Here is a 17249-nt window from a genome sequence, read left to right as displayed (position 1 = left end):
TGTATTCCAAAGGTTCTGGGGTGAGCAGCCTGTACCCAAACTGATTGTATTTCTGTCATATTTTGTTAATAGGCAATGACACATCAGACACATATCTATTAAATTAAGAAGGCACGTGACAGGTTGTTCAAATGTGTGTTGCCATCATTAAAGATGCCCAGCAAAGAGAACTGCGAAGTTATGTAAGCAAATGCTCTTGGAGTACCCTTCAGCTGTTCACTTTGGAACCCTGTGACTTTTCTTCCTTTTATGTTTCCTAAAACAGAGCTCCATCCCTGTAATGGATGCAGTAATATTTACTAAAAGCATTGTCCCCAAGTGACATTTTCTCCTTCTTTGAATATTTCCCAGTGACACCAGGTCTGTGTCATAGAGACAACTCACCTTAGAAATTCAGTTTCTCAAATCTTCAAAATTTATTATGTTCAATTACAATTTGGCAATCTAATCTTCCTTGGAGCTTTCTGACAATAATGGTTAGTACTTACATAGCAATTTTAATAAAGGGACCTCAAATCATTAAAAAATATATATTCTGTATATAGCGATGGAAAAAGCAAAGTGTTTGTCATTAGTTTAGTATCACAAGCAATGACAGGTTTAGAAGGACCCATGTATTTGTCCTGGGCTGCTGCTCTGCTCACCCATCATTACTTCTCTTTTCAAGAGGAATAAAATGGTAACTGTGAAGACTGGGGAAGACAGAATTGTTCTTTGAGACATCCTGAAACTTTTCACCATGGTGGACGGAATTCTGCCTTCCTTTCATTCACTGCTGAGCAGAAAATTTTGAGGTATAGTCAGAGCTTGCAGGAAATCTGTGGAAATCACAGGTACCTCATTTTTAGCTTCTCAGTGGAGAAACCTACCCATCAAGCATCTACCACTCTCTTCAGTTCTTTAAGTTTGATTTCATCAGAGTGATGTAATTATCACTCATTCAAACTAGTAATATTGAGACCATAATTTGATTACTACTACAACTTTGGAAGTGATAAATGATATGCTGAGGAGAGAATCAGTGAAAATCCACAACTAGAGGCAGCCAATGTCAACAGACATCAGGATTAAAGAATAATCTGGTATCTGTAGATGCTGTGTATCATCCTAGCCTTAAGGAAAAGTTATTTTTTGCCTCAAAAAAGGAAAAAAAGATGAGGGAGCACATTAAATACTGTGTATACAAATAAATATATACTAGAGGATATGGCTATCATTCATAGCTATTATTTCATTCAGGCTGTTCCTATCTTCCATGTACTGTCGCTCCTCTTTTTAACCTTTTCTAAGTCAGCCCTTTAAAACACCGCTTAGCAGAGTCCACTTCCCATCATGTTGTCAGCATGTTTTCTCTTTTCTCATTGTTTTCCCTTTGAAATACACATCTTTAGTGCTTTTGAATGTGAAGAGATAAAAGGTGAAATGCTGAATGGTATCAAACACACATACACATTAGGTCAGTTTGATGGCACTGTGCCCTGAGAGCAAAATTCATGTCTCAGTTTTCAAGTTCCTCTTGAATACGGTGCACCCTGTCCTGAATACAATTTTCCTCTGGCCTCTGCTTCACTAAGGTGCAAAATTCCTCTTCCATTTCTTTTCACTGGCATGTTGATTTCCCCACCCCATTTCTACAACAGTTTTGCTATTTGCCTGACTATTGACTGACCCTGCCTACATCTGGTTGCTGAATCCAGCACAGAACCACACCAGAAGAAGAATGAGAAGCATCACAGTTTCTCCCAGCTGCTTTGTCCTAGTAAGCAGCTGAGCTTTAAACCCAGCGCCAGCGCAGCAGGACGTGTGTTGCAGGCCATGTAGTGCAAGAACGCACCTGCAGGGTCAGTGCCTGGTTTGTGCCAGGTCTGCTCAGAGACCTCAGCACATCACACAAGTTAAACAGAAGTAAATGGAGGAGTGGATCTGAGTAAGTCATTGTAAAACTGCCACGTGGATACCTTTACAGCAGTTTACATCCCTTATTGAGTGATTTAGCCTGCATCAGTAAATCTCAGAGGTTTTAAAGCTGACTCCTGCAGAAAGCTCCTGAAAAAGGAAATGAATTATTACAAGGCAGTACAAGAATAGAAAAAAAAATGCTTAAAATGCTTTCACTGATTTTTTTTTCCATTTTCTTGATTGCATAGTAGAAAGATCCCTGTCTTTGTGCTCCTGTCTTCATGAAAATCAATGATGTGTTTATAAAAATGTGGCCTTAACAGATGGCATCCCCTTAGATCTAATAAAATTGCTACCAAGGACAGCAATTTTACCAATTACCAAGGAGTTTCTTACTACAGAACTGTTCCAAGGGCTTTTAAAGTGCAGACTATGCATCTCATTGTAGCTTTGTGAGTTTAGCTAGATGCAGGCAACTACTGGGTTACAGCATGTCACTGAGGCTTCACAGATCATATCCTTTCCCAAGTCTGCCAGGTTCTGTTCCCTAATAGAAGTACGCTATTTACATTCCTGTCTTTAAAAAAGTTTATTTAGGGTTTCTATGTAATATATATATATATATATATCAGATTGCCAATTTATCTTTAACTGGTGTGGTCCTACCTTGTTTAAGCATAGCACAAATCACTTTTTTGAGATTAGAATGCTCTCCATCTCATCTAAACACTGCTTCTGAAGTTGTAGTCACAAATAACTGGCAACATCTGTCATTTTTTTTGCAGCTGGAGAAAGTGAGAAAAGAGAAGCAGCAGCCAGGTGATGTTTCTAGCTGCAGAACACACAGGAGAAATGGGCAGTTCCCATTACAATCTGCACACTACTATGCCCAAATGCTCAGAGTAAGTTATTGCTTCCTTGGGCAGACTGAGAAAAAAAAAAAAAAAAACTGCTCCTTTTCCCTACATTTGATTCCCAAACAATTTTTCTAGTTGCCCTCTGGATGATCTTGGTTCCTCTCTAAGCCCTGGGACTTCAGTGACCCGAGTTCTGCACTTTCCTTTCCCTGCACTGTGTTAGCACAAGGAGGAGCAGGAGGAACTCGGCTGTTCCCCGTCCTGCCAGAGCTGCTCAGGCTGCTCTGTGTCTTTAAGGGGCTGACCCGATCCCCCGGTGAGCCATTATAAAGGCAGGTAATCAGCAGTGCTCGAGCACGGAGCTGGGAGCCTAGCAGGGGGTAGCTGCCCCGTAATGACTGGCCACCACAGTTGGGGATATGGGCAGGATGACGGTAGGTTATAGCATTTCCATGCTGCATCTTTCTGTTTTCCCCCATTCGTTTTCTTTCTAGAAGTGTTGTCTGAATCCTGCAGAGCTGCCTGCATCTCTACGTCTGCAAACATCAAGTATATACAGCAGATAATTAATTACTTGATTGATGATACATTACCCACAGAAAGTGGCACCTGAAAGATGCACGAACTTATTCCTGCTGCGTTTTGTTATTGCAATCATCCCTCCTAAATGGAGGGAAGCAGTGCTGAGCAGTTTTATCCTCAGGCTGCAGATAATACAGATGGGTCCCCTTCCAAAAAGCTGCTATGAAAATGATTAACTATTTGTGTCTCCAAAGTCAATTCTTAAATGACTTAGTAGAGCAGTAATAGGTCTTCTGATTCTGTGAAGCTGTTGAAATGTGATATCTAGGCTTCCAAAGTGAATAAAATGAGTATATATTATATATTTCTGGAACATGAATAAATTGTACAGATCAGTATCGGAGATCTCTTATTGAACAAATTGTGCTTTCTGATTTGACAGTCTTTAATTTAGTCATCCTCCCTTGCTTCCCGCCTACAAGACTGCATGTCAGAGTGAGAGGATGTGTGAAACTACTGAAAGATTTGTACAACAATGTTTCATGCCACCTGTACCCTTTGCAGAGCGTGATGGCTGAATGGCTGCTGTTGTCCAATAGCTTGTCTTTTGTCTAACCTCCAGGAGCCCCTCTCCTGTTGGGATCCTGGCAGCAGCTATTTTACAGTTGCTCCGAGTCCAAACCCAACTTCACCTGAGCACTGAGTGAAGCCGGTTAGTGCCAGTGGATGCCATTACGTGTTTGGACACCAAGATGCTATTAATAAAGCCACACATATTAACACAAAGCTTATAAGAAACAAATGATATTGCCAAAGCTTGTGTAACAGCATTTAAACTCCACTTTACAGGAGTAAAGTTTACTTTACAGGCAGGCTGATGAAAAATACTATTTTATAAGGCTAACTTTTCTGAAAATCTTGAAGATAAGAGGATAATAGATCACTCTCTAAATTACTTACCCTCAAAGAGGGTAAATACCTGTGCTTTTTAAATAAAATTAAAGAAAAAATCAGTTTGTGAAATTATGTGAGAATGGTACCATCAAAAAAACCACAACATATTTCAAATCTTTAGGTGGAATTGTTAATGTTTATACTTCCTGAATATGAGCAGTAGAAGCATAGAATAGCCTCCTCCAATACTGAAGTAGAAAAAGCGGTCAGAAGTAATTCTCTGATACATAGAGGCTTTTATTATCTCAAACAGCATGACGGTGTTCCAGCTCTGGCAGGCGAGAGCCAAGTTACCAAATTGGTCTTTCACCCTGCTCTGTTGGGTTCAGCAAGTCCAGAAGCATTAATTATCACACTGTACTTCTTGCTCTGGGCAGAAAGATATCATAATGGGCATGAGTGAAGAATGAAGCTGCTCCAAAGATTTACTGCAATCCTAAAATGATTTTAAAAATAACTGCATAGTCAGTAGCAAAGAGATTGAGTCATCTACATCTAATTTGAATCACTGGAGCTTTTACATTATCTTCCCTAAGAAGAATTAAATGCTGTTTCTTTGAGGGAGTGTATGTGTGCCTACAAGTGTGTTTACATCTGCGTACACCTTGGAAGGACTTCAGGTACCTTAAAAATGTAATTACCAACTCCACAGAAGATTAGTGGTGCAAGTAAATGAAGGTGCAGCAGTCTGATGTGCTGTGGTTTCCCCAGTGTATTTTGTATAACATGTTTCAATCCTTCATCTAGCTGCAGACTGTGCTAATAAAAACACAAAGCTTAGAATTTAAATGAGCTTGTCAAATGCCAAACTTTCAAGTCACTCCTGCTCAGCAAGCTTTACTTCAAGCTCCATGAAATCCTGTAAAAATGTTGTGTGTAGTAGGAAGAAAATAATGGTGCATTCTTTCCTTTGGTTTTGAAGGACCTTCGGAGTGGCACAAATCTTATCCTATTGCCCAAGGGAACCGTCAATCACCTATTGACATAATTTCTGCCAAAGCAGTCTATGACCCCAAGCTGATGCCGCTTGTTATCTCCTATGAATCATGTACGTCTCTCAACATCTCCAACAATGGCCATTCAGTTATGGTTGAGTTTGAAGATATTGACGACAAGACAGGTGAGACTAACCCATGACCAACTACCTTGAAATGACACGTTATGGATTAGAGAGGGAAATGATGAAGTACATCCTTTATAGTATACTTTATGCCATGTGTAGCTTCAGTATAGAACAAGGTATGCAAACAAAACTCTTCATACTTTGTTTTCTTGAGCTTTATTCCCTGTCTTCACTTGAGTCTTTCTAATGACACTTTGTATCTCACAGCTGAATAGTTTCTGTATTAGGAAAAGTATCTGTACTGGGAAAATCTGTTTGTTTGCAGTGGTTCCTTTCAAGTAGGGATTACCAGGTTGTTAGAGAGGGAATCCATGCAGGTCTCCAGCACTCCTAGGCCACAAGCAGCAGGAGAGTAGGTGCATACAGCGTCGTGTTTCTATGATCGTCCACACTGAGGTGCTAGCGCTGTCTGGATCATTCCCCAGATGACATCCACGAGGCCGGATAAGGGAAGAGGATTATGAGAGATGAGGTCATACAGTGTAGTCATCATAACTGTAGTGCACTAGACCTATTTTTATCTGGACCAGTTGCTAACCATTAGTTTGCATTTTCTTCTTTCCTCACTTCCTCATAGCAGTACAACTTCTTTTGAAATGGCAGTCTTCAGCTTATTTTGATTTGGCTGCAGCTTGTGGATGCTGCTGTTGTATATTCTTTTCTCTAACTCTTGGCAGAAGATATAAATGAGATTACTTCCATTAATTCTACATCCATGGTAAACCTTGCTTTTACATCTGGGAGAGGGGAAGGAAGGAGGCCAATAAATGCAGCGTTGGAATGGAGACAAAGTATCTCTGATAAACAGAAGTGTGCATTTAAAAATACTCTGAATAATTTTTAACCTGTCAATTGATTTCACCTTCTATCTGGGTGCATTTATCGATTCTAGATAAATAGGATACCTTGGGTACTCAAAACAAGTTACTTTCTGTGATTTGTCTGTGCTGGGAACCACTTGCAATAGGGTCAGGGGATTAAAATTCCTGCCATTTAATTCTAACATTCCTCATCTTGAATGAACCTAAACAGTGGCCCAAATTAACGGTCAGGTTTTAAAGTATAGCTCCTGAATCTGAAAGGAAGACTACACGCTCATTTTCCAAGAGCTTACAGCATAAAAATACATTAAGACGTCATCCTACAAAAACTTTTAAAATTTTTCTGGAAGTATTATCTTAGCTTGCTAACTACTTTCATGCAGTTCTAAGTTGAACTATATCTACATACCAGTGAACTTTATCCAGCTTTGGAAGTTTAATTTAAGAGCATTACACATCACTAGATAAACTGAGAGCACAAGCAGCAATTAAGACCTCTGCCCTTTTTACATTATGCATGTGCCATGTTTTAACAACACTTAGCAGGAAGGGGATTGCTATGAGCATAAACATGGCTTAAGAGTTTTTAGCTGTTTTGAAATAGATTTAGTGACTCATAGCTTTGCATAAATGGTACAACAGAATTCTGACAGTAAGCCATCACAGCTAGCTTTCTTAAAGCATTGGAGCAGGTGATGAATTCAATTAGGTTCAGCAAAACATACTGGACAGCATGTATTTAATTTTAATACTATGAGCACCACTGTGGGAAGGGCAGTTTCCTGTATAAAGGGCAGCTGGAACGATGCATATGGGAGCACACACAACGCTGCAACTTTACGTTTTTTTGAATAAGATGTTATAGACTGGAATGAGCTTACACATGCTAAGTGTACTTCAATTTTTTTTTAATTTAAAACTTTAGGTTTTCATCTGCTGAGCAAAACTTAATTGGCTTAGTGCCATATGAAAGTACAAGAGAATTACTGTTGATAGAGTATCTATGGTTGGCATCTTAAACATTCATCTTAAGTGTTTTTTCTAAACCATGTATGAAGTTTCTCTGTATCACTTTCCTGTCTTCATAAGGTGATGTGAGATTCTAAATGGTGTTGTGTAAAGAACAAGCTATTACGTTACCTCTTCTATGGGATCAGATATTTAAAGGAGGAAGAATATAGAGATTCTTTACTGGAAAGAATACTCTATATAGGAAATACTTAGCAGAATTGTCTACCTGATGCTCAATGTATTTATGTTCTTCTGCACAAAAGTAGCATGTCAGTGATGTTTTAGGTACTTAAGATTTTTATTAGTCTTCAGCTTAGACTTTGTGTTAAAAAGGAAAAGCCTAACCATAACCAAGTTACCATATGTTCATATGTCAAATGTACTCTTCCAGAAAAAAAACTTATGAAATTCTGTATTAGTAGCCACTCAATATTTGTTTCAAATTAATTTTTACATGAATTCAGGTGTTTTCCATGAATAAATCTAACCCTATAAATATCTGGACAATGTACTTCTTTTATATTTTAAACTAGGAAAGGCACAATAGCGGCAAACAGCAGCTAATAGTTGTTAGGCTTTAGTAACAGAAAGCTAAAAACCCTGATTACTTTTTTTTTTTGCTTTCTTTCTGCCTAGTGATCAGCGGTGGTCCCTTTGAGAATCCCTTTCGGCTAAAGCAGTTCCACTTTCACTGGGGGGCAAAGCACAGCGAGGGATCAGAGCATACAGTTGATGGCAAACCTTTTCCATGTGAGGTAACACTTTTTACAGATGGGATTAATTCATGCAAGTGCTGCTGACAAATAGTTTTGCAGCGGGGTCTGGATTTCCCTCAGGATTCTGCTAGTTCAGTGTGGTTAAGTCAGCACAGACTTTAATGAGAATTTTATTCCTTTCACTGAAAATATTTATCTGTTGATTACCCTGTCTTGGAAGTCCAAACTTCCCCCACTGCAGCCCTTTCTCCAAGTTTCTCTGCTTGACCCATGGCTAGGCTATTTCTCTCACACAGGACTACTTCTACCTCCAGTGGACCTCTGCTGTTTAGTTTAGCCTGCTACACACAAATATGTCCTTTGTGTTATGCAGACAGGAAGGATATACTGGCAAACATGATGTTGGAAAGCAGTGTATACCTCTACCAACCTGGACTAGTTAACCCGACTACAGCTGAGGATCACAGCCTGTGAAATGATAGTGGCTGATGCCATCTATAGCTTCAAAATAGCTTCACTGGGAGGCTCTTGAGAATTTTCTGTGGAGTTGGGCAAGACATAGGCTTTTCCCATAACTATTAAACATCTGACAACCTATATTGACAGTTTTTATCACTAACATGTTTAATTCTTATTTATTTTCGTTTAAAGCTCCACTTAGTTCACTGGAATGCCAAGAAGTATGCAACATTTGGGGAAGCAGCAGCAGCTCCAGATGGCTTGGCTGTAGTTGGTGTTTTCTTGGAGGTAAGAATCACAAAAATAGCATGTTTACATGATGAAAAGCATTATACTGTCAAATGTTTGAGAACCATGCTATGTATTTGAGAGGCGCTTAGGGAAAAATAGATGACTTACTGGAAGCAGTAACTCATTGCAAATTGCTCTTAAACCTACTTCAGTAGAAATCTTGAGATTCAGATAAGAAAACAATATGCTACCTATTCAAGACATAATTATAGTTGTTCTTACTTAACCTCTCTATTCTTTTACTGTTGTAGACTGGAAAAGAACATGCCAATATGAACAGACTGACTGATGCTTTGTACATGGTAAAATTTAAAGTAAGTCTTAAGCTGTTTAGATTGTCTAGTTTCTGGGATATCATTAAAAACAAGTCATATGTTTGAGACAAACAGAAATGGAAAACCACCCACCACAAATCCTCCCATCATCAGAACATCTCTGTAGTTGTATTCTTCCTTTGCAACATCTCTGCTCTCTTCACCTCCAGACCTCCATGTTTGTCTAACCTCCGGTGCCTCCCAAGGCTGTGCTGACCCCACTGGTCCTTCTGGGGCTCTGCCTTTCAGGAAGTATTTTAAGTCAAAAGCTCCATTACTCATTGGGCTTGCTGTTACACTCAGCAAAACAATCAGTTTCCACAAAGCCTAACCTTGAAAAAGTCAAAGCTCGTTGTTCAGCTTGTTTCTGCTGCAAAGCTCTGAGAGGGGACAATCATCACAGGGAACTAGTCTATCTATTCTTGGAGTGATAACTGAAGGTACCTTACCAGATGTGTGCTAGAGCTCTCAATGTTGATATCTGCTGCACTTTGTCAAGTGCAAACCAATTAGATGATCACAAATATTATCCTTTCTGTATTTATATGCACTTATCAATGCATTTTCTAAGATGTATAAGTTTTAATACACAAAATCTATCTAAAACTTGAGTAGACATATTATTACTTGTTCTTTTGTGCATGTTTGTGAAAGGCAAAAAATGAAGGCAACTATACGGCAATATGTAAGTTGTAGACACATTAAGTGATATTTTGATGTTCAGTAAGTGACTTCTTCCACTTAGAGGAAAGAAAGTGTTACACTTCATTTGTAGCGATGGAAGGTCTGCCGGCTTGCCACCAGGAGTATACTGCTCAGTCTGCTCCTGATAAGCAACTCCACAGATTGCTAGACAGTGCTTTCTGTGAGTGACCACGTACCTTTCACGTATTTTTGAATACAATGACAGGCTGGAAAATCTTGTCCTTGACTGACAGTCAAGGCAATCACTACTTTAGACAGAGCACCTCTCGTGCTGGCCTTCTGGTTGATCCACTTTGCTCTGCTTTTAGACTTGGACAACTGATTTTTAGAGTTGGTATTTATCCCAAAGCACTGATTGTTTTAGGCCAAGTTCTCTAGTTCAGTTTCAGATTTTCTACTGAAATAGATGTATTGCATCAAAAATTGCAAGCAATAAGATAAGGAATCTTGCCATGATATCTGTAGATCGCACTGAACATTATATACGGAATATACTTCCTACACTATTTTTGAACATTTTGTGACAAAAGCTGAACTTCTGTAGAGGCCATGGTGCAAAAATATCAACTCCATCAGCCAGCAGCAGAGGTCACACTTGCCACACAACAGAGTGTAATAGTTCTCTGATTCTGTCTTCAGCCTTACACTCAGGTAATAGCTGCTATGAAGCAACCGAATCATTACACACTATTCTTCTGCTCCGCTGCTCTTTAGTATCACTCTAGCATATTTTTTTTGCTGTTTCAAAAATACTTTAATCTGCACTTGAGAGGTTGTTTTTTTTTTTTAAGAAAAAAAAAAGAAATTTCAAGTATCAATTGTCTTCCAGGGGACAAAAGCTCAATTTAGAAGCTTCAACCCCAAATGTCTCCTGCCTTTGAGTCTAGATTATTGGACGTACCTTGGATCTTTGACAACACCGCCCCTTAACGAGAGTGTAACGTGGGTAGTGCTGAAAGAACCCATCACTATTTCTGAGAAACAGGTAAACTTCTGACGTTCTCCCAATTCTTTTAGGTTTTGACACTGTATATCTACAAGCAATGACAGTTTTGCTTTGCGATGGGGGTCAAGTTAAAAGACTATTAGTGTGTGAATAATCAGCCTGTTCAACATTCAGGGATTCCTTTTTCATCCATTAACAGTATTAAAGATCTTTGCTTAAACCCATTTTAAAAACAGACTAATGTACTGAATATTTTCCTTTGGTCCTTTTTGAAAAACTTTAGTATGAATTGCCTTTCTAAGCAGCAAATTATCTCACATGAATTTACAGCTGGAGAAATTCCGCATGCTCCTCTTCACCAGTGAGGAAGACCAGAAGGTCCAGATGGTGAATAACTTCCGCCCCCCTCAGCCACTTAAGGGGAGAACAGTTCGAGCTTCCTTCAAGGCCTGAAGAAAACCGATTATGGCCCTGGAATATCTAAAAGCTTCCACATAAGAGACCATAAATCTGGTGTTTAGATCGCTCATGGAGCATGCAAGATAGCCATTCCAAGAACACTCTTTACTTGAAGGGGGACAAAAATTTTCAGATGCTGTATTTTATTTGAATCGCACTATTTTAACACAATCTTAGATCTTTTTAACTAGAACTCTTTTTAGTACAAAGAATAGACAAGTGATCTGGAGCATTCTCCTGGAGTTAAAATTAAGACGAAATTGAAATCCTACTTAATATGAGATGGGAACTAGGTGATAATCTATTAGTGCTGACGGTTACATCTTCTGATTGTCTAATACACGATGAAACAATAGTTAAAATTTGGATAAATTGGACTGAAATATTTCTTAGATTGTTCCTGTTACATTTGCTGAGCTCCCTCTGACTTAGAAGATTTTCCTCCCTTAGAAGATTTTCACTACCTTTGCTGTCTATTGACACAAAGTGCACAAATAGTACTTGAAAAAAGTTCTGTATTCACTTCAAGAAGGCACTGATATGAAAACTACATCTATATTTTAAAATTACTGTTCTAAGGTACTATTGCACAACTGTTTTCAAATAAGTAATGTAAATGCTCTGTGATCAAAACCAGGCCATGTTGTTTATTGCACAAGACTGTTTAGACATAAATTATTTTAGCCTATGCAGCATACGTAATTTTAACTCCCTCATTAAGTTGGTTGAGAAGGAACGTGTAGCAATTCAGGTATGTACTTGTGGCTATCTAAATTGTTCAAATTCTACCTCAGTTAAGTGATCTGCTCTGCAATCTGACCTCCTTCAGTGTCTGCCTGTCTAAAGAATGTAGATGTATTTTTTCACTGTAAGGATCTTATTTGGGTAGACCTTGCACTGAATGTACATTACTGCACAAATCATCCCATAGTCATGGCAATGTGTCAGGGATGGTCCTGGCAAATTTGAGATTTTATCAGTACTGAATCCTGATACATCTTCAAAATAGTCGCTTTAGAAAAGCCACGTTCTAGTATTGCTGCTTCTGCAGCTTAGTGAAAAAATTCTTCAGACCTCCGTGTCCAGTAAAGAAAAAAAAAATAGTGATATCATCTGTACCTACTGTCAGTGTATTTTCAGTTACTCTATTTCTAGGTTTCAAATGTTTTACTTAATCTGTATATTTCAGACAAATTGCTGATGTTTATTAGCTTTCAGCGTCTTAAATGAAGAATCCCTCAAAGCTGTAAACCTTAAAGTAAGGGGGAGAGTGGTGGGAAGGGAGGACTAGAACATCTACAGGTGGTTCTCCCTTTTCAGAAGGGGAGACAGAAATAGTAGGCGTGGAGCACAGTACAAGGAATGGAAGATTGGAATTCTAGACTTAACTCCTACAATTTTTTTGGTATACTGACATAAAGCATTCTGTTCCTCAGTTTATTCTTCTATAAACAGAAGGTAACACTAATATCTACCTCACAGGGATACTGTGAGGGCTAATTCAGCATTGTTTTAAATTAGAGACTCCTATATGGAAGATGCTAGAGGAAATTTAAAAAAATCATAAAATGCAATGTATTTAGCTATTATGAATGTAACTTGGCTAGTTATGCAAACCGATATTGCAAAAAAATCTATTTATGTATCTCAATTTCTTTATCAGGTTAAATAAATGATACTTAAAAATCATGTATGCATCTCTTCCTTTATTTTGAACAGGCTCTCTCCCTACATACTGTAGTGTTGTTGTTTTTTTTTCTTGGGCTCCCTTTAACAAAAAAACAGTTTAATATCTTCAGCTGATGCATCCATCTCAGACTAATGAATTATCTGGTTGTTTATGACTCCAGTTTCACAGGAACTGATTTTGCTATAGTAGAATAATGTAAATGCGGATACATTATCCCTAAAGTTTCAGGGCATTTGTTCCACTACCTGTGTTCAAAAGCTATTTTTAGTCTGTGCCACAGGTCCTGTAGGACTAGCAGTTTCTATTGTAGTTTATTCTTTCGGATAACAATTTGACATTCTGTACATCTTTAATGACTTGCTCACTGCCAGAGTTAGGTTTTTCTTATGCTTTGCTATGACTCTTATTTTCCTATTACAAGTAACACGAAAGACCTTTTAAAATGCAAAAGTTCTTTCAAAAGAACCTCACAGATTTGAGAGCCAAATTGTTTTATGGATATAAATTAGGCCTCCTGACTGAAATTTAACCAGTATCACTCATATATATTTTAAACTACCAAAGTATTGCTGCAGCAGTACTTGCTTTAACAGAGTAGGTTACTGATCAGTATTTCCAAGCATTTTCTCACTCTGACTGAGAAACACAGAGTTAAGAGGGCTTGTATACCAAAAGCTAGGTTCAGGTTTTCCCAACTGTAACCATTTGCTCTAATAAAAGAAAAATCTTATTTATCTACAGAGTGTCCCCATTCTGTGACCTTGAACCATAGTACTTAAGCTTCTTTAAGGGTGGTTTACTCATGAACAACAGAAGGGTAATATTTAGCTCACAAGGTTATTGTAAAAGCTTAGATATTGTAAGGAGCTTTAAATGTTGAATCCCACAAGTTTCTAGGAGATGCTTATTACACCCTGCTTTGGAAATACAATTTTATCTTATTTACAGCTTTTCTCAGTGGTTAGGTTTTTTTACTATGGTGAAAAAATATAGAATCATAGAATGGCTTAAGTTGGAAGGGACCTTAAAGTTCATCCTGTTCAAGCCTCCCTGCTACCTGGGACCTCATCCAACCTGACCTTAAGCACCTCCAGGGTCGGGACGTCCACAGCTTCTGTGGGTAATGCGTGCCAGTGCCTCGCTGCCCTCTGAGTAAAGAATTCCTCCCTAGTGTCTAACCTAATCTCCTCTTTTTAGTTCAAAACTGTTCCCCCTTGTGCTATCACTATCAGATTGTGTAAAAAGTAAGTCTCCCTTCCGCTTGTAAACTCCTTTCAAGTGCTGGAAGGTTGCAGCGAGGTCTCCCGGAGCCTTCTCTTCTCCAAGCCGAACAAGCCCAGCCCTTCCAACCTTTACACAGCGGAGAGGAGCTCCAGCCTTCTGACAGAGCCTGACACGTGCCGGGCGGGTGCTGCCCCACATCTAGGACAGGGACAGAAATTGAACAGCAGTAAAAGCCAGGTTGAAAATGCCACCTACTGGCTGCCTGTTTCCTCTCCTCACCGTTTCTTACACTTAAAATGCCCAAATCAATTTTTTAAAGAGACTTAGTGACAATGCAGCAGATGAGAGAAACCGTAACTTTGACAATAATTCTTTTTAAAGTTATAGGTGGTTATAATTGAGATCCCTGTGCTGGCTGTACACATGCAGTCCTTGAAAACTCTTTATCAGATAAAAACTAATCTCACAAAACAAACTCAATAGGCAGTTACGTCACTTGTGATTTTTCTCTCACTGGTAGGCTGGAGATATCCTCTCCCTGATAAACTTCACACTCCATTAAGTTTAACTGTTTGACTTCAATAGTTCCAGCTAAGAGTCACCTGAGTTTTTTCAACCCTCTGCAAACAGGAAGGTTTATAGCCAGTTTCAGTGATACAGCTGATGGGATCTAGCAGTGATTTACGATGATGTTTCGTGACAAGTGTAAATTAACCTAAGTAAGAGCATCGGTGGAAAAATGCTGTGAGGCGCCTTGTCACAAGACAGGGCTTCTGGTGGCGTTCAGAGGTCAGAAAGATAGAAAAGTGACCATTTCGGTAAAAAAAAAAGAAAGAAAGAAAGAAAGAAAGAAAGAAAAAAGAGATAAGCTTGAACAAAATAGATCTTATCTTGTGCTTCAGATTAGCTCTCTTCCTCTCTGAATTCCTTCTGCAGGCAAAGGTGACCGCCTCATACAGCACACCGCTGTACGCTGCCGGTAGTGCTGGGGGCCTCACGTTTTTCTCACTCCTTGGAAGGAAACTCTAACAGATTGATGAGACCTGACTGACTTTACTGGAACTACCACGTGGCTGTAAGGCAGAGAACATTTATACCTCGGCTGTTTCCTCCGTAATGCTGCTTGTACTACCTATGAATTTTAATCACTGATCTCGTTTCATGTTAATAGAATGGAATATTAACTGCAGGAACTCAGGAGTAAGCTCAGCCTCTCCCTCTGCAGGTGGAGAAAACAGTGTAAGGAAGAGGAGAGGAAGGAAAGGAGCATACTTCTCTGCATGCGAGCACTTCAAGCCAGAAGATGTTCCTGCACTGCTAAGTCATCCTCAAGAGATTTAAACTCCCATTTACAGTGGTACAGAACCCCAACTGAGCATGCATTCCATGTGACAGTGGTTTTAGGTTTAATTTGAAGCAGTTTGTAAGCAAGATCCGCTAAAATGATGAATGTGACATTAAGATCCAAATGTGGCAAGTATATATATGCCTTCGCACCAGCCCAATCACTTCAGCTTCAACTGGATAACCAATTAATTTAACCCCTGCTAGTTCATTCATAGACACGCTGCTTAGTCACTGATGTAACAGCAGGGGTTAAATGAAGGCGAAGAGCTGGGATGACAGTTGTCCAACTGTTGTTCGTTGCATTTACCTCTGTTTGTTGACATTTCTTGCAGCTTGTTTGCGTTTCTGGTGTTTGCATATTTGTTTTAGATTATATACAGAGATCAAAGACTGGAAATTTGTTTAGTAACCAAACTGGGAATTGCAATTGCTTTGACAGACATTGTGAAAACTTATTTTTACCGGTCCCATTCACGATTTCTTTTCTCTTTTGCTTGTAAGAGATCTCTGTATCTAAGGTTCTCGTGTACTTTTTGTGAAAAGCCAAAATATGATATACAGCAAAGAATAGGCAAAATACACCTAGCAAACAACTGTCATTTGTCAAGGCCCCAAGCAGGAAGGTATCCAAGTATTTTGCAGACTGAAGTTGTATGTGTTTCCCTTCAAAAAGCCAGCTTGGGCACACTGTTGTGCTTTTTGTGCCACGGCAAGTCCCATCTCGATCTGTATGCACCCAGACAGACCAGAGGCAAGCCATCTGCAGGACCTTACATGACAGCCATACGCACATTTCCTAAGGGCTCGGATCCATGGCTGTTTTCTAATGTGCAGCACCAAACTAAATCTTTCTCTCCATTTCAGGAAAATATCAACTAACCCTTTTCTCTTCAGAATAAAATTGTGTTTTTGAGCACCATGGCAACCAAACCACTGCTGCCATTGAAATTTACAATTCTAATCAGATATTCCTGAGGGCAAAAATACTGCAAGCCTGAGCAGTCCTGTTTCTTTCCTCACACCTCTCAGATGAGGTTTTATCACTGCTGCAAATGGCACAAAAGCTGAAGGAGCTGGTGGGTTGGAAGGAATGCTGCAGTGTACCCGGCTGGGCAGCAAAGCAGAGGTTTGGGTAAGAGCTGACGTGGAGGACCTCTTTAGTTCAGCAATGTGTTAAATGATCATTTCCACTAATGCTAAATAATATCCTGATTTTTTTTCTCTATGGTGACCTCCTTCTTTTTCTTGTTTTGGTCTTCTGTTGACATGAAACCAAGTTTCACTGTTATTACTTAGAAACAAAACAAAACTGGGAACAACCAAAGCTCAGACTCACGCCGATGACCACACGTCCTCCCACTGGAGACCATGTGGAGGGCCACGTTCACCTCACGCAGGCCACCTGCAACACATCATTCAACGAAAAATGCTCCAATAGCAGGAGCCAGCCATGAAAAATGTACTAGTCTTAACAAACGTGGGCCTGCTATAGCAAAATCACAGCCACAAGCCGAGGCAGGGATCGCTCGGCAAGGCACACTAACTCATCGGCCACCGTGCTGCGGGCCCGCTCCTCGCTGGGCTCAGGTCGCACGAGGGCTCAGTGGAAACGTTAGCCCAGGCAATTAAGAGAGCGGAGACGGAAACAGGGAGCCTGCCACGTGAGCCTGGAGCTGTGGCTGTTCTTAGCTCACAAGGCCTATCGCTTTCTAAGGCGCTTTGTGATTTTGAGAAATATCAGCTGGAGGCACCAGCCCCGCAGGGCGTAGGGCCGCCGCTCCCGCCTGCCTGTACCTCTCCCCTCCGCGACGACAGCTAGCCCGCTGAGGGCACGCAATTCCGAGCACAACATGGCGCAGGGCCGCGCACGGGGCTCCAATCCCCGCCCGCTCGCAGCCACCGCCCCTCTCG

The 17249-nt window shown here is 39.9% G+C and overlaps 1 protein-coding gene and 1 long non-coding RNA gene across 2 annotated transcripts in view; one reads left to right on the top strand and one right to left on the bottom strand.

Annotated features, from left to right (window-relative positions):
- CA7 (carbonic anhydrase 7) lies at positions 3063–12766 on the top strand. Its single transcript, XM_021408151.1, has 7 exons — positions 3063–3190; positions 5155–5352; positions 7824–7942; positions 8555–8650; positions 8905–8967; positions 10502–10657; positions 10949–12766. The coding sequence occupies exons 1-7, from the start codon at positions 3151–3153 to the stop codon at positions 11069–11071; spliced, it is 795 nt and encodes a 264-aa protein (XP_021263826.1). The 5' UTR covers positions 3063–3150; the 3' UTR covers positions 11072–12766.
- Positions 5359–17249, bottom strand: part of LOC110404143 — a 25881-nt gene continuing 13990 nt past the window's right edge. The window contains exon 3 of the long non-coding RNA XR_002442067.1: positions 5359–5764. This is a non-coding gene — a long non-coding RNA (uncharacterized LOC110404143). The remainder of the gene's footprint in view (positions 5765–17249) is intronic.

Source organism: Numida meleagris, chromosome 10 (assembly GCF_002078875.1).
Source record: "Numida meleagris isolate 19003 breed g44 Domestic line chromosome 10, NumMel1.0, whole genome shotgun sequence".
Classification (NCBI taxonomy): domain Eukaryota; kingdom Metazoa; phylum Chordata; class Aves; order Galliformes; family Numididae; genus Numida; species Numida meleagris.
This window is presented reverse-complemented; position numbering and strand designations above follow the sequence as displayed.

Coding starts and splice junctions, on each gene's coding strand:
- CA7 (XM_021408151.1), top strand. CDS start 3,151: ATGACTGGCCACCACAGTTGGGGATATGGGCAGGATGACG. Junction 8,968..10,501: donor TGTACATGGTAAAATTTAAA/GTAAGTCTTAAG, acceptor ATTGTCTTCCAG/GGGACAAAAGCTCAATTTAG. Junction 10,658..10,948: donor TCACTATTTCTGAGAAACAG/GTAAACTTCTGA, acceptor ATGAATTTACAG/CTGGAGAAATTCCGCATGCT.